The sequence below is a fragment of the Colias croceus genome, chromosome 8, assembly GCF_905220415.1.
Source record: "Colias croceus chromosome 8, ilColCroc2.1".
Taxonomy (NCBI): Eukaryota; Metazoa; Arthropoda; class Insecta; order Lepidoptera; family Pieridae; genus Colias; species Colias croceus.
Genome location: NC_059544.1, coordinates 7,719,810 through 7,745,132, shown reverse-complemented (window position 1 = coordinate 7,745,132; position 25,323 = coordinate 7,719,810). Strand labels below are relative to the sequence as shown.

General features: G+C 31.6%; 1 protein-coding gene across 2 annotated transcripts; it reads left to right on the top strand.

The window, feature by feature from the left end:
- Positions 1-62: 62 nt before the first annotated feature.
- On the top strand, positions 63-23,210 carry LOC123693877 (juvenile hormone esterase-like). 2 transcript variants are annotated; one of them, XM_045639140.1, is made up of 4 exons: positions 63-212; positions 17,217-17,359; positions 20,611-21,905; positions 22,896-23,210. In XM_045639140.1, exons 1-4 carry the CDS (start codon positions 206-208, stop codon positions 23,062-23,064), a joined length of 1,614 nt encoding a protein of 537 aa, XP_045495096.1. In that variant the 5' UTR covers positions 63-205; the 3' UTR covers positions 23,065-23,210. The 2 variants fall into 2 exon arrangements, with proteins under 2 accessions (XP_045495096.1, XP_045495097.1); XM_045639141.1 differs by lacking the exon at positions 63-212 and adding an exon at positions 16,414-16,452.
- Positions 23,211-25,323: the final 2,113 nt, after the last annotated feature.

Genomic DNA, 25,323 nt, shown 5'->3' with positions numbered 1-25,323 from the left:
TCGCCCATAAGTGCGAGCGAGACAAAAAAAAGTGAAAGGGACGAAAGTTAAGTTTTCAACTTCGTTGTCTTGCTCGGAAGTCGGAATGAAGTGCCGAGTGGCAACGACGCCCTAGACAGCTTTATTTTTTTATATGGGTAGCTAAACTTGCTTTATGAAAGAAGTATCTCTCGAGTTTGATACTAGATGGTAGCTCTGAGCCAATATGCAAGGTAAGAACACATCATGATAATAAATAATAATATTTATCACATCTTGTCACCCTTGAATCTTAATAAAAAAATAATTTTGCATTTTCATTATTGAACGACATAATTGCATTTTGCAACACATAACTGATGAGATGATTAATTTGTTTCTATCTAATATGTAACCAATACTACATTTAATTTTGTTACACTTGTGCTGTGTTACGTAATGTCTTTTCAATTAAAATATGGTCCATCATAACGTGTAACATTGTTTTAAATTCTGATTTATAGATACCTATGATAGAATGTAATGTAATGATAGAATGTAAATGAAATAGATATATTATATGTACAATGTACATTGTACATACACAGTAGGTAGGTAGGTACCTACCTAACTACTTAAAGTTTTATCTAGGGATTGAACCGCAGGGAACTTGCAGGGAACGAAAATATTTAGGAATGATCGATGATTTTAATAATTATACCTAGGTACTTAGTATACGGCATTTCTAATTACCTACCTACTTACTATTAATACTGTAAGAATAATAGGTATTATATGTACCTACAGGATTTTTTGAGTTGACCCGAGACTAAATAATTATTTATTACCTACCTACCTATTAGAAAAATAGTTTTAATAAACATTTAACTACCTAGGTACCTACTACTTATAATTTATAATCGACTTTGGGGAGGTTCTAATAAGAAGATTTAATAAAAATTTAAATTCAATTGCCTTTCATTAGTCTTCCAAACACACTATGACACAACGTTGCACCTGCTACAAAAGAGGAAAAAAAATATAAATAAATCAAAATACCTACTTACATAAAAAATAAAAAAAAGTGAATGATTGATAGAGATATTTTTTATGCTCGTAATCACAACTTTGGTAGATCCTAATATATATATATACTAGATCCATATCGTTTACTTTCTAGTTTCTAGGGTAAACTTGCATAATTCGTACCTGCGCTTAAATCGTACCTCGTCTATATCTCGGCTTGGGTAATAGTTACCGGCGCCTCTGGTGGCATAAAATGTCAATAATAGTCGGCCATATTGCCATGTGACAAATAAATACCTGTTACGTTGCTCCCGACTAAAATATTTATCAAGTAAGTTTTTTCTTACTTTTTGAGTAATTTTTTCGCACACTTCACAAGAACTGTCTTCCAAGTATACCGTTCATAAGTTGTTTAACTGTTTATTTTATATTTATGCGTATATTTGTGAATATATTTCACATAGTAAAGCCGGCTTGTTCGTTGACAGTTTTTTTTGCGGCAAATTTGAAATTCTTTTGATACTTGTGCCTATTTCGTACTCGCAGCAACTTCTTAAAACGTACCTGTACGAACGAACGAAAACACCTCAAAAAGGAAACAAGAAAAAGAAACAAGAACAAGATGAAAATGACAGTTGGTATTGCAAAATATGTCAAGAAGACGATAAAGAAAACATGATTAAATGCGGTAATTGTGAAGTATGGGTACCTACCCATACTTCACAATTACCTACATGAGCTATGTGCAGGGACAACTAAAAAAACAAAATGTTATTACTGCGATGACTGTCAGGATTTGGCAAAGACCATCCGCTGTATTAATAAGAATTAATCTAGGTACATTAAAATTAAGAAAAAGAGGAGAAGATTATTAAGATTGTGATTTTTAAGACTGTAAACCAATGATAGGATCTCAAAGTACGATTTAAGAATATACTAGTACGATTTAAGATGAATGGTCTTAAATCGTACTTTTTTTAAGTTTTTGAAAATTGTTTATTTCTCAGAAGTTTATAAGATATATGTTATTTTTTGTTGAAATACTAATAGAACATTAGTGAAATTATAATTACTTAATATAAATAACTGTGTATCATTGTTCATTTCCAAAATTTTTGAGGTTCTCCTTAAGTGGTACGAATTAGGCAAGTTTCCCCTACTAGGTACTAGGTTAGTAGAGAGTTCTAAGTCCCAAACCTAATAATACATCTAGTACTTTGCCAAAAACTGACTCACTGTAAAGTTGTATTTTAATTATATCTATTCAAACTAAGTAATTAGATACTTAAAGATATTAATAACCTATTAATACAAAATCTATATATATATAAATATATAAGAAAAAGATATAAAAGGTTGATACTAATAATAAATCCTTTATGTGCTGAATTTGCATAGTTTATAGTACATTCATTCATTAGGTATCATGTTTAAAATTGACTAGGTATCGATGTCACGCACCGAGAGTTTCTTAATCCGTATTTAATCATTTTATTTTTTTAATTGTTGTTAAGTACTGTAGGTAAATTTATACTTATTACCATTGAGATAATATTACTATGTATTATTACTGTGTATATCTCAATGCTTATTACAATTTTTCATTTACCTGTGCTATGAGTCGGTGCTTCGTACAAATTTCAAGATTCTGTATTCATGGGAAGTACCTACCCTGTAGGGTTTGATTCCGTTGCGAATGTCGAATTTTGCAAATATTAACAGCATAAATGGCTGTAAGTATCTTACGAATTACGATTGTATTCGCTTAAATAAGAAGATTGATTTTTTCACAGCTTCAACGGACCGTAGACTTGAGTATTCAATAAAAATTTCAGCTTGATACACATTCATTCCTGAGAAAAAGGGCCTTGACAGACAGATAGACGGACAACAAAGTGATCCGTATTTTTTTTGTTTTTGATGTTCGGAAGCCTAAAATCGAATAAAAAATAGAACTTTTTTCAAATTTCAATTAAATAAGAAGTTATGCAAATCTTCTAAAAGCTTATCAATGTATCATTAACCAGTTCTATATGTAGATGTACCTACTGGCTACTTAATATGTATCAAGGTGCATAATCACATTAGAAGTCGTCTTCATCTAGTAGGTAAACGTCAGCAGAAGCTCGATACCCTGCAACCGACTGGCTTAGATAAATGGTTCTTGTAACGATCTATATTTTACATTTACTAGTATTAATAAAACGGATTATCATGTGGTAACAAAATAACACATGCCTCACTTACAAATTACACAGGCGTATTATTAAATGAGATGAAATATTAAAAAACAGGGGAATATTAATTTAAATTTGTCTGTCACTAAATTCTATACTTACTAGATGCTCTCATATTTTTGGATTACAAACAGATTGCATGAGCTCTACAAAACATTGCAGTGCCTTTAAAAAGCGTGTAATAAAATCCATATAGCCCAAAAATGAGAAACTATGGGGCTAGCCATGATTGGAATGGACATAATATATTTATATTCCCAAGGATAATTTCTTGACAATTGCCTATTGATGAATTTCAAACATAAACTAGAAAGTAACAATCGTAATAAATCAAAATTTAAGAGCCTCTTTACGTTTGCTCTATCATCTGTCAGATGATAACGCGAACGTTATCATGAAGGCTCATGATACAAAGCTAATTTAGCTCCATAAAAGTGCAATTCTAAGAATAGAAGAATAGAATCAAATATAGAAACTGATATTCAATGTTTCGAACATCGGATACCACTCGTGCACCGAAAATAAGACGTGTTTCGAACAATATGAGTACGCTCCTCGGATATAGGTACGCGCGTAAAATCCTTGTCCCTTTAAACAAAGGCACCTTTAGCTTTGCTACGAAATACGAATACGATACGTGGCACCCACAGTGGCACCCGTCATCGTCATCGCGCTATAAGGCGTACATTTTACTACAAAGCAAAGGCAAGACAAAATTCAACGGTTTTTCAATAACAAAGTTCTTTTTTGTAATTATTATCAAAACCAACGTTTGAGATACAATAAACAATATTATAGAGATAAAATTGGTTATAAATACATTCACGTTTCGGCGGGTTTTGAATAATATTAAAATTAGGAAACGTTTGGATACGGTAAAGAAAGTGTATTTAATTATATATAATAATATTTTATCTATTGCATAGAAACAAGATACCTATACGCTACGCAAACGGCAAAACCGTCTCTTCTTTTACCTAGTTTTGAATGCATTTGGATAGATCGTATTTAAATAATTAAGATAACTTATACTTTATCAAAAATGTATATTTTACAGATGAAAATTACCTTATTATTTTATCTTTAACGACCCTATCAAAAATAGATTCGGTGATTTGCTAAAATTCATTTTTAAATTTCTCTTTTTTATTTCGTTTTCATTTTTCAGTTTATAGAAGAGCTAACGATGTGTAAGGATATTGAATTAATATAAATTAATTAAAATAAATTGCAAAAAAAAATCGTGTAGGTACGTACATAAAAACAAAGTATTTACCTAAATTGTATACCTACACTGATGTTTCATGCAACTTGTTATTAAATTAAAAAGATTGTTTACTTTCAGTAGGCGTCATTAATCAATGAATTTTGTAAGTAGGTACTTATTCAACGATTTTTCATTGTAGTTTTTTCGGATATGTTTATAATTTAGATCCTCATAAAATCGGATATATTTATAATTTAGATTTTTATAAAATAATACCTTCTAGGTTTATCTATAACGTACCTATAACCTAACCGAAATACTTAGCTGAAATAAATAATCAAAGACTGTTGTAGATAGGTAAGTACTTACAATAAAGAGTTTTATTATCATTATAAGTTTGATTTTGTTATTTATGTATGGAAGTTGGTTAGTTACAAAAATGTGCATAATGTAAAATTAACCTGTAAGTGCAATCTTTCGTGTCGATAATTTTTTTTTTAAACGAAAAAATAACAAAGAAAATCGAGTTATAAACGCGCGGACGTTTTGGTACTCTACGATCTAAAAGGATAAAAACAGGCATGAGACAAAACAGTGTTGAATCACAGAGTAAAAATGTAGACTTATCTATCGTTCCCGTTGAATATTCATAAAACAACCTTTAAATTATTCATGTACGAAAAGAAAACCATGCAAACCGAATTAATAAAAACAAACAAAATGTCCTTGCGTATTGCCTTGCGTACCAACTTAGCTAGATAATTACTCTGCATTTTATAACAAGGATGTTTTAAACATACACTCGTATGACGTCTACTTTCCACATTCTTATTCTTTTCTATAATATCCTGCTATCATCCCGAGAAACTTGTTATGTTCATAAATAAGAACAACCGTTGTTTCCCATTAGTTTAAAAGAAAACATTGAAAGAACAACAGATATAATGTATTTTCAATAAATGCAAGAAATGTTGCGCTTATTTTGTGAATGTGCTAATTCATACTCCTCTCATTATTATTATAGTGCACCTCCTTATCCACTTTTTCACTTTCATACTACATACACAGAAGTCCGACACGACTGCAGCTTTCAGTCGCTATACTCCGCTAACTTTACATGCTTATTACATGGCTGTTGTTGAAAAATTCAATTTTTTAGTCCCCATCCAACATTGAACCACATTGAACCCAGTCTGAATGTCAATCCTAGTATGATATTGAAAATCAACGAGACAGTAATTAATGACCATAACAATCCCTTGCTTTCCGTGAATTTTGGTCTATTTTTAGTAATCCCTCAAATTACAAACTGAACGGTGAGTGATCGACAGATCCCCGCTACACGCAGGGTTTCATAGTTTTACGTTATTGTGGGATAGATAATGGTACCCCGTCTTTCTGATCTATTTTTAACAGACTTCCCCAAAAAATCGGATTTAAATTTGTTCCGCTCTCCTCCGTTGTATATAGTATTATTTTATTTAAAATTATTCAGTTAAACAACAAATCACAATGTTATTACATATATTTAAAAAGATCTCTACAAATTAGGTCGGCAACTTTGAGATTAGATACTTATAAATTTAATTCCAAACCATTATATGATCTGTGTGCTTTATATCTCTATGGTGAAAGCTGGAAGCCACATGAAAAGTTCGTACTGCAGTTACTGAGATTAGCCCGTACAAACAGAAAAATACTGCAGTAGTGGACTTTGTTTAATATTATGCATATAGTGGGATCCGGTTTGTGGCTAGTTCGTAGTAAATCGCATTGCTGGAACACAAAACTTTATTATGTTAGGTACGTGGAGCATACTCGCGACAAATAGTCCTGGAAATAGATTTCGAACTACAGATAACATATTTTCGCATGCCGATTTCAAAAAGTAGCTTTGTCCAATCCTAAGACGTATACTTACTGCGAAACCGATATAATAAAACTTTTTAAAGGTTGTAAACAGTATTTCTGATTCAAATTGTGACTAGGTGTGAATCCAAATACAAGGGATATTTTAGTCGTGATACCTAAATGTTTTAACAGAAATTGGGGTTGAATTTTTTGTTTCAGCTTTATTTTTGTTACTGTAATAGCTTACTTTTAGTTTATTTTTAACCCTCAATTCACTAGGTGAAATTTACTAACATAAACAGCTTCCATGAGTCCACTGGACTCATATATTTTCTTAGCGTGTTTTTTTCAAATAAAACTCTTTTTTTTATTAAGTTTTTTTATTATTATTTTTAAATGTTTATTAAGGCACTACACAAAAATAACAAAACTGGATAAACTTCTGAAATACTCTTAAAAATAAAAAAAACTTATTCTAATAGCCTTAAAAAACAGAGTTATTTTCAAAGCCCTACATTAATAACAAATATTTTTAACTAATAACTCTTTTTAATTTTATAAGACTTCTAAAGGAATACAAAACCGAAAATAAACAACAAAAATGTACGCTTCTATACAAAAAAATAAAACGTGCAATGGGATATTACCACCGATTACAGGCAACGACGGCATACCATTTTTGAGCAACTCAAACATACAGGCTTCAGACATCTAGTGCATAAATGTGCAGTCTTTGTTCTCTTTTTGTAATTACATAGATAACAATACTTTCTTTCTGTCCTAGATAACTTGTCTTCGGTTTCAGAGTGGCTCGCATCTTCATCATTCATAATTTGTGTGATCCATGATTCCAAAACAGAATCTGCCTGGTCTTCATTCATATTTACAACTTTATGTTGTTTTAGATCCATTTTACAAACCTACAACAACAACAAATATTAAAATACATATTTTTATATCATTAATACGACAAATAAGCAACATTTAAGAATCGTAACAAATAAATAAAATATTACTTAATTCACTAGTATGAGTCCATGGGACTCACTCGACGTAATAACTTACCTATTACGCAGCGCAGGCGCACGTCGTCTCACTACCGCGGTGCCCGCGTCACTGCAGGAAGGTACTGAGACGGTGGAGGAAATAAGTCACCAGGGGAAAAAAATATCCCACCAAAAACATAAATGTAAAATTTGGAGCCGAGTTCAATCGTTGACTTAATTTGCCAAAAAAAGAAATGAGATCTAAATGTGTGCCAAGTTCAGCAGACAGTCCAGAAATTTATTTACAAAGATGCATTAAGTTCTTAAGTTGACTGAAAACTCAATTGTTTTATTTTCCCTTAGAGAACAATGTTTATTCCAAAATATAACTTTTTTAATTTGAATAATATAATTATTTTCACAAAGCAAACAACTAATGACCTATTGAACCCCATAATTTGATGAGGCTAGTTTTACATACTGTTTATATTTTGTGAGGGTCTAAAAACTAGCCTCATCAAATTATGGGGTTCAATAGGTCATTAGTTGTTTGCTTTGTGAAAATAATTATATTATTCAAATTAAAAAAGTTATATTTTGGAATAAACATTGTTCTCTAAGGGAAAATAAAACAATTGAGTTTTCAGTCAACTTAAGAACTTAATACATCTTTGTAAATAAATTTCTGGACTGTCTGCTGAACTTGGCACACATTTAGATCTCATTTCTTTTTTTGGCAAATTAAGTCAACGATTGAACTCGGCTCCAAATTTTACATTTATGTTTTTGGTGGGATATCATTACTTTTTGTACAGAAAATTACTCTGCAAATTTGATTTACTTTATGAATATAATACTTTTTATATACGATTTTTTTATTTTTTCTTGTGGTTTCTCTGTATGGTTTGTTTAGTATTATTTTCTATATTTTCTTATATGTTATGAATGTCAGCGCACATTGCCCCGTCATTATCTGCAATTTTTTACACTCGTTTTCTGTTTAAAAGATTAGGTACATGATTTTCTAAACATCCAGCGTGAATTTGTACACACACTATAATTACCAAGATGCAAAGATCGAAGAATCGTCGCCTTACTCCATGACGTTACGGTATTGCCATGACGCGATCTTGAAATTTTACTCTAAACGCGCCTAAAGATGTTTCACTCATATTAATATTACGCAAATTAAATCATTCCGACCTTCGACGAAGCCTTCTTCCATTACACCATTTATTTTATATATGTATATTATATAATTATTTTTGCATGCTTGTATTGGCTGAACATGTTTGTGCTTTATTAATATAATTGTATCACCATTGAATACCATGTTTAAAGCAAAATAAAGATTTTATTTATTTATTTACACTAAAATTAAAACTAAACTAAACACACATAAATAAAGAATAAATAAATGTGAATATGTAAAATTATATATTATTTTTAACTGTATGAGCAATATTTTTATAACAGTTTTCTTTTATTTTACGTTTAATAACAGTTTTGAATAAAGAAATCATGCAATCGAAATTATCCGCCCTAGCGATAATAGCGCGAGTGAGTGTGATGTCAGAGGCGCTTCGAATCTACAGATGTTTCGTCCTAAAATATGTAAACTTCAATATTCTATATCTCAGTCATTTATTGATGGATTTCAAAATTTTTTTCGGCCACTGATTAGTTTTGATCTATTTTTTAAGACTAGTAAGGTGAATATACTATTTTCTATTTTTTTAAACTTTTCCATTTTTCCATACAAACAAAATTAATGTCATTGAAAAAAAAATTAAATACAAATAAATTCAGTATTTTCTGATTTTTTTCCTTTGTACACTCACTATTACCTAGCTGATTACAAAATTTGAACTTTCTAGGTCATCTGGAAGTGGGTTAGGTTTTGTATATGTCTATAAGTCAGTCAGTCTTAAAAATTGCGATTTTTGGATATTAATATCTACGCAACTGTTTAATCTGTATTTATGAAATTTAAGGTTCTTGTTTATCTTGAGGTCTTCTTGATATGTACCAAATTTGGTTTATTTAACTCAAATAGTTTTCGAGTTATAAGGGGGTGAAAAGTGGCTCGAAATGGTTCGTGTAAATATACACACGGCTGCTGCTCGCCAGTTCTCTTCGCTTGAACTCGGCTTGACACGCTGCCGCGTGTCTAGATAATAGTTTGAAAGTTCGATGTGAGTCCAATGGACTCAGGTAGTGAATTAAGGGTTAATATAAGATAAAAAATAATTGTAGTTATAAACTTACGGTGGATTATTGCATTACCTAAAAATGTAGATATGTAGACATTTAAAAGACTTTAGTTTAAAAATAAAATAAATTTTAGTATGTATCATAAGTAAATACCATATTATAATGTAATTATTTATTTTAAGAAAAAAATACTTTTATGAAGTAAACATTTAAGGAATTATACAAACCTTTTTTTTTTTTTTTTTGAGTGGGGAAATCTTGCATAGATACCCACGGCCTCCGGGGAAAGGGCCGCGGGTTATGTTGGATTCCTACCGACCAAAACCTACTGTGTTCCGTCAAGCCACATAAACGACGGGGCCACGGGTATAGGTAGAATTCGTCCGTGACGAATTATACAAACCTGCTAACACAGGATCATATAACATAACATATTGTACCTATGTTAGATTATACCTTTTACTCCTCATACAAGTCGGCCAGCCAGGTTTTTGTATATTTGTGTCAGGCGTTATCTTTACTGGTTGTATATAAATTATACATAATAAATGGAGCCTCTGGGGCACACATGTACTAGAGTATGACTAGAGTGGAGACCGCGGCTCGGCAAACGTAGCGTAGGACGCCCTGCTACAAGGTGGAGTGACGACATCCGCAGGGTTGCTGGGCAAAACTGGCGACAACGAGCAAATGACCGGGCTCAATGGCGTGCCATGACTGAGGCCTATGTCCAGCAGTGGACAAACATGGGCTGTGGTGATGATGCAAGTACATTAATCTGCTTTATCAATAAACATCAAAAGACCAGACACCAAAATATGAAAACTTTCGATATCGACCGTCGAACGAGTTCATCATTAAGCAGACGTCGTGCTACAAACAATACGGGGTGTATAATTAAATTATGATCATCCCTTTGGTACACGATCTCGTGATATTAAAACCATAATAGTTATCTTTTGAGTGAGGGTTGGTTGCGCAATTACGATGAACGTAGGGGTGGGGTACTTACGTCGCTGTAGGCGTATGGTCCCTCGCTGCCTGATTGTCTCCCCTTAGCCCATACTGCGTGTCAAATTAGCCAAATTTATGCAACTGCTCTTACAAGCGTAGGTACCCCGCGCTAAATAGTACGTCAAACGTCATCATTTAAAAAGGGTGCTAGCGTTTGAATAATCCATGAATAATCATAATAATAACAGTTGTCTTTGAATAAAAAAAATAGATCTCCAATAAGAAAGAATTTAAACTGGATCCAAAGCCATATTAATTGTATGTAATGGAAATGTCAATAAATACCTACTGGTAATATATAAGTACTATAACGATATTATACAATAATTTAATATGTTAATTTACCTTGATAATAATTATGATAAGTAGAATTCACAATACAGCAGAATAATTTGTTACAATTTTATTATAATAACAACTTGTATTGATGTTATATCTCATAGACAATGCTTCTATTTGGAATAAATAAAAAGCTACTAAACCGGCGAGATATAATTAGTTAGTGTTCCTATGATCGTCAGGACAGATATCCAAAACTAGAAAAAGCGTTTGACATTAATTGTCAGTTATCATATCTGTGATATAAACGCAGCTTTTGCTATTTAAAACAATAAATTTTTAGAAAAAATGCCACTAAAGCTTTCATTGTGCCAAATATGTTATTGTTGATGGTTTCCGTTTGTATGATTTGAATCTAATCTGAAATATTTTATCTTACAAAAAATAACGTATGATATGTACATTAATAGCCACTAGCTAACACGTCCTCGTGGAGATGTAGGGCCTTTAATAACAATCTAAGCTCACTGGTTATCATTATACCAAATCCATACTAATATTATAAATGCGAAAGTAACTGTCTGTCTGTTACTCAATCACGCCTAAACTACTGAACCAATTTGCATGAAATTTGGTATGGAGATATTTTGATACCCGAGAAAGGACATAGGCCACTTTTTATTGCGAAATATGTACCACGGGCGAAGCCGGGGCGGACCACTAGTAAATTATAAATACATTATACAATGTAAAGACATTATAAATAGCAAGAAAGATTTACATTGGCTCTACCATAAGTTTAATCAGCATTCTGCATTATCTTCAGTATTTATTCGCAAAAACGATGTCATCAGAACCAGGAACGAAAAAAGCACTTGAAATATATTACCATACACTTTTCCTCACACTCAACATTTATTGCTCATAGATGAGAGGACAATAGGGGACATAAACAAGAGCTTTTGCCACGATATAATATTTCTCGTCCCCTTGAAACAACAAAATATATTACTAGCCGGCGGCGGTGCATAAAAAGCAATGAAAGCATTTTCACATGAGCAGTTTTCATTCTGTTACTCCCCTTTTATACCCTAAGGAATTCCAAATAGTATCACTTCTTTGCCAGACCCTAATAATGCCATGGGGAAAGAACCGCGAAATTGTTTCCCGTGCGGGTGCTTCAAATTGTTTTTTTAACGAATTGTAGATTCTTATCTGTTATGCACTTTTGCTGAGCAAAGGGTTTTTGATAGGATTTTGATTCGTATGTATACTCAATTCCATATAGATGTAGTTGTAGAAACTTAGTATAGAAAATATTAGAAAGGAATATCGCAAAGATAAGTATATTTGATAAGTTATAAAAAACAATTAACTTGTTTCTTACTATGGTATGTAGATACCTCTATATATCCGAAGATTTCTAAATCCGCGATGGCTTGTATGTATCAAGATGATTATTAATTAATTGATTGCTTATTGCTGTTTGTTACAAACTTTGCAACAAAAGCCATTGAAATTTCTACATCAATAATTATTATACAATTCTTGTATAAGAATAATGGAAAATGAAAAAATAAGTAGGTACATAAAAAATATGTTATAAAATAGAACCTCAAAACGGAATGTTGGTATATAAAAATATTAAAAATATTTACTAGTAAGAACGTTGTTAGCTCAATTAAATAGAAGAAAATAAAATTAGCAGCAATACATTTTAAAAGTAGTTAATTTGCATGGAATGGATACTTAGAATAAATCGAATAAGAATGATCCTCCTTACAAATTGTACAAACGGATTACTTGCCGATCCTAGCATGAGAACCAGCGCCGAGACTCGAGAGTTTTCTCAAATATTTTTTTACACATTTGAAAAGAGCATTCGATTAAAAGTCCCGACAATGTTGAACTTATTACTTTCCCATTTTCGTGAAGCTCAGAATAACTGGCACAATCGACAGTATTCATTCATTCATTTCATTTAATGAAATATTTTAATGAATGTGTAGGCTAGTAGGTAGTATAGCGTATTTGTTAATCCCTTATTACATAAAATTGTAAAGAAATAAAAAAAAATTATTACATTTGTTTTGCCTCATATCATGGATATCAATAATTATTATTATACATTTTTTGTATATGTATCTTATTTCGGATCCTACATCTATACTAATCTATACTAATATTATAAAGCTGAAGAGTTTGTTTGTTTGAACGCGCTAATCTCAGGAACTACTGGTCCGATTTGAAAAAGTATTTCGGTGTTAAATAGCCCATTTATCGAGGCTATAGGCTATATATCATCACGCTAAGACCAACAGGAGTGGAGCAATGCGGGTAAAACCGCAGGGCACAGCTAGTAAATGATATGTGACGAAAAATGTTACTTTCTTTTTGTCCATAATAGCATTTCTAATAAGGCATCACTTTCAGGTTCATTACTTGATATATCTGATCTCCCAACAAAGTATTATAATATCGAGATTCGTTAATACTTTCTTTTAATTGACGGAATGGGCATGTAGGTATATTTTGTTTATTACAATTTATTCTAATGTAATAAGTCAGATAAAAGTAAATATTTTTCTTGAGTAGGTCATTAGTCGTTACGATATTATTACATCGTTTTCTTAACAATAACTTAGTAATTTATAGCGTGGAAGATCAAGCATCAAACTGTCATAGCACTAAAACCACAAAGACCCCCATAGTTTTTAGGGATTTTTGTTTTAGAACTCTTTGATCACCATTCACCTATACATTTATCACACGCCCTTTGATCTCACTGCACACACATACAATATAATTATACGAAAACGTCCGACTCTTTCATTACTCACCGCAAAAACAAGCTTTAAGTATCACAAATTCTCTCTGATATTAGAACGTTACCAATTAAAATTAAAGCAATGGTATCGAGAATCTAATATGACCTGTTTATCTAGGTCCAAAGCGCTTCACTTGGGAGTAAAGGCGTACAAAGAATTCATATTTCAGTGAGCTACAAACATTTTTAAAAAATTCTTATCAACGAAACGTTCCAAAATAACTTACAAAAGTGCTTCGAATTTCATACTCGATTTCTATTTTATGGGTAGGACTTTAGCTTGCCATTCTGGTTACCTATCTTAATCTCGAATTTTAATATTCCGAATATCATAATCCAGAAAACGTTTGGACATTTTTTCATAACCCCGAATTTTAAAATTTCGAAGTTTTGTTTGCCATAGGTATAATCGTAACTCCGAATTTTATTTGCCCATTTCTTCATTTGTACGACGTTTTACAATCCAGACGAATGAGTTCCAGACATACGAAATCTAAATGCACAAAATCCAGATGACCGTAATCCATATGCACGGAAGCCAGATTTTTAAAACAAAAATTTTTGAAATACAGTTAATTGATATCCAGACAAACAATGTCCAGATTTTTGAAATTCAAATAAACCATATCCAGAAAAACGAAATCCTTCCAGGGGGTCGCAGCACGAACCTTAACCTAACCTGCTGAAATGATTTTAACACTTAAACCTTTCTGTAATGGGCAAATAAAACAATAGCCAGTCGGTTCTGGCAGTGGGGGTCGCAGTTCAAACCTAACCTAACCTACTGAGTCGAATTTGACACTAAAACCGGTCTGTAATGGACAAGTAAAACAATAAATTTAGGTACTTACGGACAATGTTTATTTTCAGTCGATAGTAAAGGTACAATCACGATTGTACGGAAATCAAAGAGATTATGAAAATCTGGCAATAGTTTATCTGTTATACGATTATATGGGAACCAAATAAAAAAGATTATGAAAATTTGGCAATAGTTTTTTTGGAAAATGGTACGATGGGAAACAAAATAAAGTATTCTGAGAATCTGGTATAATGAGATCTGGATTATGAGAATACGGGAAACAAAAAAATACTTTTTAAAAATCTGGTTTTGGTGCATCTGGAAATTGATTCATCCATGGGAAATTAAAAAAGGAATTTTAAAAATTTGTCATTCATTACATCTGTCTTTTAAAAGTTCTAACAACCGTTTTCGGGGTTTTAAAATTCGGGTAATAGAAATTCGAGTTTTTAATAGGTTACCTCATACCTGCCATTCTATGTGGTAAGTGAGTAATTTATATTCTACATCATTACCCCAACATACTGGGAATTGCTAATTTTTCAACCAATTGTACCAATATTAAATTTAATTAAAATAATATTTGTTTAATGTTACTTACTTATTAAATAATATTTTACGCTGAGACAATCTGCTAGCGGCTTTTATTTTCCGAGCAGAGGAAATCAAATGCAGGAACCGTAGGTATGATTTTCGTGGTTTCACTAAATGTCTCTAAATTTCTAAAGCTACGTGTTCAGTCTGCTGGTATAAATTTAAATCATTCTCAAATTCGCTAAGTCGTTAGCAATTTCCATGACTTTTTAAATGTTGGCTTTGTCTCTACCACCACTATGTCAGTAGTCGAGTGAGTTATCAACTTCAAGTGCCTTCAAGAATTTCAAGGGTTGTTTTAAAACATGTGTTGATAATTTACTACAAAATATAATTATAATATATTGTCACCACTTCATCTCTGTGCTTTAATGAATTGATAATATTTTAAAAGTAATATTATTTAACATAGTATTTCGGGGTAAGTAAATTGTTAAATTTTCCGCCTTCCAGGAGACCCAATAATCCATAAATTACGTGAGGTATTTTTTAAGGTTTATAATCTATGTAATGATGTACCTAAGTTTTTTTACTTACCTAAGTAACAAATTAATTAATTAATTAAAATTATTTTCTCAAATCTGTGAAAAGAACATACGTAAATGTAAGAAGAGTGGCGGAAACAAGTAAGCATAAGTACCTTACCTTGGTTTATTCTTTGGAATATCCTGTACTAGGTATATTTATGATATTAATTTTTAATGAATGTCGAGGGAGTATGCAATCTATTTGCGATAAGTTGACGGTAAAAAATTGTCTGCAAGTGGGTATGTGTAATGAGTTTTCATGTAATCAATTTGCTAATATAAACTGCTGCTTATGTTTTTTCAATCACTCTTACGTAATTTTAAAGGAAGGGATGTAAATAAATAGAATAGAATTAAAAATAAATAGTAAAACCTTTTTTCCTTTCTCTTTGGGGTTACCAAGTGCAACAGATATAAGTATGTAAGTTATTACTTATTAGTTTTATCAAATTATATCGAGCAGTCTAAATCTTGTACAGTCTCGAAATTGTGGCATAACATAATAATATACTTACATTCACTAAAAAAAGAACTGAAAGGCTATTTTTGAGCAAATAAAATTATAAGTCCTCGATCTAACGGAAAAAAATAATCCGCACAGGTGGACATTTCGATCTTCAATGATGATAATAATAATAATTAATAAACTAAAGTCTAATTTATCTGTAGAATTCATATTTAATAGTAACTAGGGAATACGAAATTATTTAACTATTATTTTCAATTAGATTTGAATACGCATTCATGCCATATAATCATTATAGACTTGAATGAGTTGGATCTTTGCTTAGTCTTTATGTTTAATCAGATAATGGTGTTATCTTAGTACGATAAATACTTATATTATACCCTATATAGAAGCATATCTATTTAAGAGAATCAGTCAAAACATTACTCTGGAACAAATCAGCCAGGAAAACAGTTTTGTAGGTAATTACCACTTACATTTTAAATTATTTAAAATAATAGAGTTGGTAAAGGTGCTCTAGGTATTAATACTGATGTAGATATTTGAGATATTCTAAAGTTATTGAGTCTGATCAAGATAATAAGATGTTGTTTTAATTGAGCTGCGTAACTATAGCAGAATAAAATTTATTTATATTAATCGATTATCTTTGCATTCATTACTGGCAAAATTAATACACATTTTGGCAGATAAGTTTCTCACATTTGCAGTCGGTTGAGGAAAATGTTTTTTTCGTGTACCTATCTAGAAATTACGGCATGCTGGCGCGAATAATATTACACCCCGTTCCACCCGGGTAGACTGTATTTTTTTTAAACGATAATCCATGCGGAGTAGAGACACAGAGAACAATAAATACTTAAAATATTTTCTTGATTGAGTTATGAATGGGATTACTAACTAATCCGACTTTCTTTTCAACCGACTTCAAAAAATAGGAGGACCGAGCACACAAATCGACTGTTTTTTTAATGGTTTGTTACCTACATAAAAACTTAGATACCTAAGAGAAAAATTAACTAGGTAATCAAAGAAACAATTGTCATTTCGTGTAATCTACTAAACTAACATAATTTAAACTTAATAGGCGTAATAATTATTTGACTATCTTAATAACTCTCAAAAAGTATTCGAATTTTTATCGCACTGTCGTAAAGCCTCACACACGTCTAAGTAACCAAAAAAATTGGAACAACGATATATTCAATTTATTTTTATTTCACAGAACAGGCAATTCTTAGGATGAGTGTCGTCAAAGTGGAACAAGGAATGTTGAAAGGAGCCGTTTGTAACGCGGACGCCGAGACTTATTACGCGTATAAAGGCATTCCGTATGCAAAGCCACCTATCGGCGAATTAAGATTCAAGGTACGTAAAATGTTCTGTAACATGTAGTAGATACCTACCATATAGGTTCGGTTACGATGTAAAATTCAATAAAATAGCTATCGTTCGTTTCATTTAAGTATTAATAGCATTGGCCCGAAAGTAAATTATTGTAAAGTAGGCTACCTGAGTCTATAATAACCTAGAGCAAGTTGAGCGGGCAAGAGCTACAACTTATCTTGCAAATCAATAATTACCTAGATATTTTAATTTACGAATGTCCTTCCACTGTGAAACATTTGACACGCTAACATATTCACCCCAATGCCTTTTAAACAAATTACTTGTAGCTAGAACAATACATAAATATTATATTTGTTTTATATTAAGTAGTAAGCCACATTATATTTTATTCACTATTTTCAATATCGGATATTACATTGGATCAAAACGGATAAATTTTTAATCCTTAATATACTCTAATAATTTTTTGCAGTTGCAAATTTTATTTATTTCCTATCTACCAATAGCCTAAGTTTTATACCTCAGTCTAGTCTAGAGTTTTATCTAGAGTCTAGGAGAAAATTCATAAGCAACGAATATAAACAAAATTGTGTTTGGTCATTTTGTGTGAAAAGTTGGAATAATCCTTAGAGATTACTCTCCAGAAACACTGGACCGACGTAGTATGCAATGAATTATTTGGCTGTCAATTTTTGCAGTGCAATTCACCGTTTGTAATATTTATAACTACAATCAACATAAGTGGCACTATACAAAAAAATTCATTTTTGAGTTAAGTATGCAGTCAAAAGGCATAAAACGAAACGCGCCTAACGCAAAGATCCCGGTAGCTCTAATGCGTCATATTTTTGCTAGATGTCGCTAGTGTCACTTATGAATTTGTCACAATTTGTCCGGTCGGTAATTGATAAACCGGCACTATGCCATTTCGCGTTAAGTCTCCGGTGGAAATCCTTGTCGAGGTGAGTCAAAAACTGGCACTTTGTGTAAAGTGCCACTTATTTAATTAATTTGCTTTCGAATATTTACAGTGAGTAAATGCATAAGTGGCAGTTTGAATATAATGCCAGTTATTTAATAAGTTTAGTGTGGATTTTGTTTTTATACGAAATTCAATAACGGGCATTTTCTTTAAAGAGCCATTTAATCAATAAATATGCTTTTAAATTTTCGCTGTGCGTAATAACATTAGTGTCAGTTATATTATGTTAACTTTAATTAGGACTTTGTTTTTATTCGAATTTAATAATAAAAAAAGGCATTTTGTTTAAGGCTTTTTGTATTATACTATCATGGATCCGAAAAGAAGTAGATGTAGAAGTATAATAGAATTATCAACTCAGAACAATCAAAGAAAAAAAGAAAATGATGACGATGATGGATCTCAAATTACTAAGCCTGCTTCTAAAAGAAATTCCGATATTGTTGAACCGCTTTCAACAATGAGTGCGTCCGATTTGAACATCATGAGAAGTTCATCCTTTAAGCTCTTATCACAACCAAACTAACACTGACGATGGTAACTTTTTTCTCGCCTCAGACGATGACAGAACAAACTTTCCATCAAATAAAAAATGCAGGAGATCAAACTCAAACTCGTCGTCATCGTCTTCGTCGTCCAGCTCGTTCTCATCTTCGTCCTCAAGCACATCATCCAGTTCAGCTTCAGCTTTGTCTATACAAAGGCCATAACCTAACCCAACAAATTACTCAAAGTAGGTACTATAGACACACGTAATAATTTCGACCCTTCTAATCCGGATGACGAAACAGAGAACCCAAAATGTAAAGTAAAAGGAATGACCAAATGCAAAAATTGATGACATTTCCTTCACTCAGATTGTTGAAGTTTCTAATAATCATCAAATAAGTGATCATCTGCCTGCTGATTCGAATCTTAAAAATAGTCTTGCTCCGAATGATGGTTATCTTGTCGCCTCTTCCAACCCTGCTGATAACGTCGAAATCATACATTTTAATACAAATGACACAGGAACGATGAACGATACTGCAAAAGAAGCTCCAACTCAGCCAGTTGATGCAATTACAAGAAAACGAAAAAGAATAAGATCGTTACATACTACAAATATTGTGAAGATACTAATAAATACAGGCAAAAATATGTTTCAAACTCAAAACGTTTTTCCAGCTAAAATGATTAAGCAACCTTGTGGAAGTACATGTCGTCTGAAAATCGCAGATAGAATTTCTGAAGAGTCACGAAAACTTATTTTTAACTTAACAGAGATAAAGCCCAGATATAAAATATATAAAAAGATTAACTCTAATAGAAAACCGAAGAAGGTTAACGAAGTTACTGCAAGATTTTTACTGACCCGTGATAATTAAACCTTTGATACGCTGATTTTTACGTAACTTTAACAGTTCCTACTTGGAAAGAATTTGACCTTAGCAAATTAATTGAAATACCTCTAATAACTGTACTGATTAGTAAGTAGTAAGAACAAGATTTTAATGTTAATGTTATTTATGACAATACTTTTATCTAGATTCAAACAGACTTGTTAATTATGAATATGTGTGGTAATTTTGACCGAAAACTATGAGCATGTGCCAAATAAATATAATTCTTTATTATTTTAGTAATTCTACTGTTTTATTTCTCTCTTTGTTATTATTACAATGTAGGGAAAATAACATTTTAGAGGTCATTAAGCAAAAAGTTTTGAATAACTAGAAAACTATAACCGACACAATACTAAACATTTTTTTAAAATGCTTCTCCATTAATAAATAATCAATAATTTTATTGTTTGCCACTGGATACTGAAACAGCGTTAGTCAAACTGTTATTTTAATCCGATCACAAGTCTATATTTATATTTTTTTAGTTCCATATCACCAATTCAATTTTTAAAAAATCTTAAAACGGCCGTACTGTAAAATTAACATTTTCGTTTAGTGCCATTTATGTTTTAAGGGTGCGATGTGTATTTTCAAATTTTTATTTTCCCCGAGTTTCGAAATATTTAATAGTTAGGTACTTATTAATATTTTCCATTTTTTACAAACAAATTTCACTCCCGCACCTTCTAATTATCAGGAAGTAATCGAACAAAAACTCATAAGCTCATATTTAAAAAAATAATATGCTGCGGTCAGCACTAAGCCCTAACAAATATCATAATATAAGTACTAGACTAGACTGCTGATTGCTGTTGAATGTTTTAAAGATATCTTTAATTTTAATCAATTTTATTTAAATTGCTTGCTAGTTTGCTTTTAGGACATTTATTGCGCTTTTATAGGCACCAGAGCCACCTGAACCATGGGACGGCATTCGTGACGCATTAGAGCATGGACCAGTTTGTCCACAGTACAATGAACGTCTTGAAAAAATTGATACGGGCAGTGAAGATTGCCTTTTCCTCAATGTATATACAAAAATGCTTCAGCCCGAAAAAAAGCTTCCAGTTATGGTTTGGATACACGGGGGAGCCTTCTATACCGGCTCTGGTAACTCCGATTATTATGGCCCGGAATTTTTCATGCAGCACGATGTTGTTTTAGTTACATTCAATTATAGATTAGAAGTATTTGGCTTTTTGTGCCTTGATAACGAAGAAGTACCTGGTAACGCGGGATTGAAAGATCAAGTCGCAGCTTTAAGGTGGGTGAAAAAAAATATAAGCTCGTTCGGGGGGGATCCTGAAAATATAACAATATTTGGATGTAGCGCTGGAGCTTCATCTACATCGTACCACATGATTTCTGACATGAGCCAGGGTCTCTTTAATAAAGCTATCTGTCAAAGCGGAGTATGTCTTAATGATTGGAGCTATAATATTTATGCTAGACAAAGAGCAGTCCAACTGGGTAAGTTACTTGGAAAAGATACTGAAGATATTAACGAGCTTTTGAAATTTCTTAGAGGTGTTCCATCAGAGTCTTTAATAAATGTTAAATTACCTACCGTTGTCACGGAATGTCCAGATATATCAGACGTTATGACCTTTTCACCTGTTATTGAGAACCCAAATTTAAAGGTAGAAAAATTTTTAAGCGATGCTCCGATAAATTTAGTAAAAAAAGGAAAAATAGCTAAAATACCATTAATGTTGGGATACACATCAGGAGAAGGTATAGAGATATGTCGAAGTTTCATTAACTCTCTATCATTTTTTTCAAAGACAGGAATATTATTACCTAGAGAACTAAAATTAAATACTTCGCTTGATATTATAAAGCAAATGGATGAAAAAGTGCGAGAGCAGTACTTTGGAAACAAACCTATATCATTAAAAATCCTTCAAAATTTAGTTTATTTACACACAGACAGTGTATTCTCGTATAATATTAGAAGATTTGCTCGCTACCATTTTATAAATTCTTTAAAGCCAGTATACTTTTACAAATTCAAGACAGAAACTGAAAGGAATCATACAAAGAAACGCTATAAAATGGACCAAGTTGCCGGCGTCTGTCATGCAGATGATCTGCCTTACCTATTCAATATAAAGTGCTTGAATATTCCTTTAACTGAAGATTCAAAGTTTGCTATAGAACAAGTTGTAAAACTGTGGGTTAATTTTGCATCATGCGGGTAAGAATATTTTTACTTTTATATTGTTCTTATTGAAAGACAAAATGCAGGATATTTTTTTATTAATATGTATCTACCTACGTAGGTACCTATACTAACTTAAAATTTGATATATAATATTATAATTAGAAAATAACATAAACGAGTAACGAGTTAAATGAGGTTGTACTTCGAAACTTAAAACCATCAATATTATACAGAAGACAGCTTCAAATTTTAATATCTGTCTATTAGGTACCTACTTGGGTACCTACCTATTAAAAATAAGGCTCATTAGTCACTTGTTAAGTTGTTACGTCTCATAATTTATCAAGAAATATGTTTAACGAGTCCTTTCTGGATATAGGGAAACGTTTAATTTACTTATAAACAATGTTATCATTTAATTGCCCTTGTCAATTAAAACATGCCTTTCGACGCTCAAATATTCTTTTATTTTTACAAGGCGGAGTAATATTATGGCGTCTCTAGTACGTATCACAATTAATTACCTACAGTAGGTACATGTAACCACGATTACTTACTAGACACTGCTTGAATACTATATTAGTACTTAATACCTTGAAACGTCTATGAGACCCGATATACGACACATATGCCTCCTTCGTGAGGGAACAAATACGAACCTGTAATAGACTAATCGATAGAGTTCTATAATAATTGTTGTCATGATTTCCTACAAGACATAAAATGAGGCATTAAATTATTTGAAAATTTATAACTAGACATATTTTTAGATATTTAAGATTTAAAATTTTCAGTTTATTATAAAACTATCTAGTTAAGTAAGTGCCTATAGATTTTTTCACTGCAGATTACCAACTCGATAAAGTTACTTATTGACAATAATTGCAACAAGCAGATATGGCTTTTTTGTTTGTAAACCTGTAACCATTGTTTCTAATAAAGTCTCCAGTCTCACTACTTAATTTTACGCGTTTCTGCGTTAGTAGTGAAAGAAAATTACGTGATCTACCTATCGTTTTTTAGAAATCCCACTGCAAACTTCAGCTATATAGAATGGAAACCGTTCACAGAAGAAGGCAAATATTGCTTTGTTATCGACAAGACACTCAAGTGTGATTTGAACGTCGATGAAGATAACATGAGGCTATGGGATGAACTTTATGGTGAAAAGTTAATAAAAATAGTAAAGTAGTAAATGTAATATTGATGCTGTTTAGGCGCTACGGAAGATACAGGTGAACTTAAAGTTACTATTAGAACCAGAAAATACGGGTGGTAAGAATATATTTACAAGATTATAGGCTCTTAGTTTTAACCAGGTAGTAGTGACGTCCGTGGCTTTACGATGGATAATAATAAAATAATATTTATTTGAAATTCTGTTTTTTATTTATCACTGTTTGTTCTACACACTATAAGATATACCTACCTACCCGGTTTCCTTCCCTTATACGCCAACGGCCACATTTGAACATGACTTTAGAATTGAAAATCATACTGCCCAGGCAAGGTGGCAACTATTCAAAAATAAATAAATATCCTACAAGAGATCCATAGTTATCCAGGAAATAAAATGAACAATACAAAAAATATGTCGCGATGTGTATTGTGCTCAAGATCTTGACTCTTATATTATCGTTCACAACGATATTTCTGCCAAGAGGCTTTTGTTAGGGAATAGCGAAGATTGAAATTTTTTCAGACTCCATTTAAAGATCAACATGATGTCTGAAATATTGTAGTTGTAATAGTACAACAGGAATAGTCCTATTTCGATGATTGTGAACGAAACCCAATTGTATTCTATTCAACGGTCAAGAAACGGTTGAAAATTGAAATGTAAATACTTTTAGGTACCTAAACATTGTAAATCATACACACAACGCCATCTAGTCCCAAACTGCTTAATTACCTAACGGTATGTTAACGGTTCGTATTCTACATTACTTGCTGTGTATTTGTATGCTACGAATAAATTACCTATATACCTATTTTAATTCGTATCTCGTCATTCTTTTTTGTATTTATTGATTTTGAGTAGAATTTATTCTACTCCGGTTTGAAATTAGGGAAAGAGGCAGACTTGTAAGTTTTAATACCTATATGTATATGTGCTTAAAAAAATCATAAGTATGGTTGAAGCTAGGTTGAAGTGTACCTCCATGTTTGTTACAGTACAATAACTCAACTGAATTGGGAATAGGAGAAAAAGTCGATAAAAATTGCAACAACAGAGACATTTTAATGTTGATTTTATATCTTGATCTTAATTTCGCCTGCTTTTTCAGCACTCATAGATTAGAGTGTTGACTGTTGGCTTATAAGTAGGTATTTAAATGTGTAACCATATGGAAACTTAAAAACACCTACGTGATGAATTTAGGTGAGAGGGAATTTTGTAATAAAACACACAATTAAAGGAATGACACTTATAATTATTTTACATCTATATTTTCACATTTATCAAAGTAGGTTGTGTAGTTGACATCATGAATTTTACGAATCTTAACATTTCATTGTAGGTACCTTCCGTGGAATTTATATATGTTCCACACGTTTTACTTGGATGACGGTATAAGTAAAAATAAAAATAGACGATTTTTGTTTGTACATTAGAAATTAGAGTGTTTACACAAATACTAGAGAAGTTTAAGGAACAATAATACATATCAAGTATGAACATAAAATTCACAATATAACACAAGGCCACGAAAATGGAACTTTGTAGGTATCTGGCTACAGAGTACAGACTGAATCTCAATCTCACAATTTCATTCCTGTGATCAATGAATGTTCATAAAACTCTTTATATGAAACTGTCTATTTCAGTTTACGCTATTTAGAGTGTTAATGTGATTTGGATTTTTTTATATTGTATTATCATTTCTAGCTGTTTCTAATGTATGAGAACAATTCTGATGGAAAGACTTATCTAAAGGAAGATAATCTTGGCTTATTTACTATGTATAAAAATACTAAAATTTATAACTTATTTCCCTATTTAAGACAGATGAAATCAACCTTGCGGTTAAAAGTAGGTACAGAAATTATAAGAAATTCATTTAAAAAAAAGTTATTTAAATTAAACCATTTTTATTGCTTAAACGACTAACCTTATTTCAGTATAAAAAATACATTAATTTAGGTTGATTTCCTGTCTTTAAGACATCGCGTCGAATTAAACTTTCTTGGTGTCCTCACAAATACAATAAGAGCTTTTTTTTTCAAGACGTCATTTTATGAAGCTTCAATCTCTTGAACAATTTTCCAGTGCAGATAACTCCAAATTAATGTTTGATATAAAATATACCATAAGTACTAACACAAGAAAGAAAAAAAATCATTTAAATTACGATGAGCATAATTACAATCACACTTGTATGTGTTGTACTTGTATTCTTATACAACAAACTACAGTTAGGAGAAGGATTTAATGATAAAAAGATACATC

Coding starts and splice junctions, on each gene's coding strand:
- LOC123693877 (XM_045639140.1), top strand. Junction 17,360..20,610: donor TCGGCGAATTAAGATTCAAG/GTACGTAAAATG, acceptor GCGCTTTTATAG/GCACCAGAGCCACCTGAACC. Junction 21,906..22,895: donor GTTAATTTTGCATCATGCGG/GTAAGAATATTT, acceptor ATCGTTTTTTAG/AAATCCCACTGCAAACTTCA.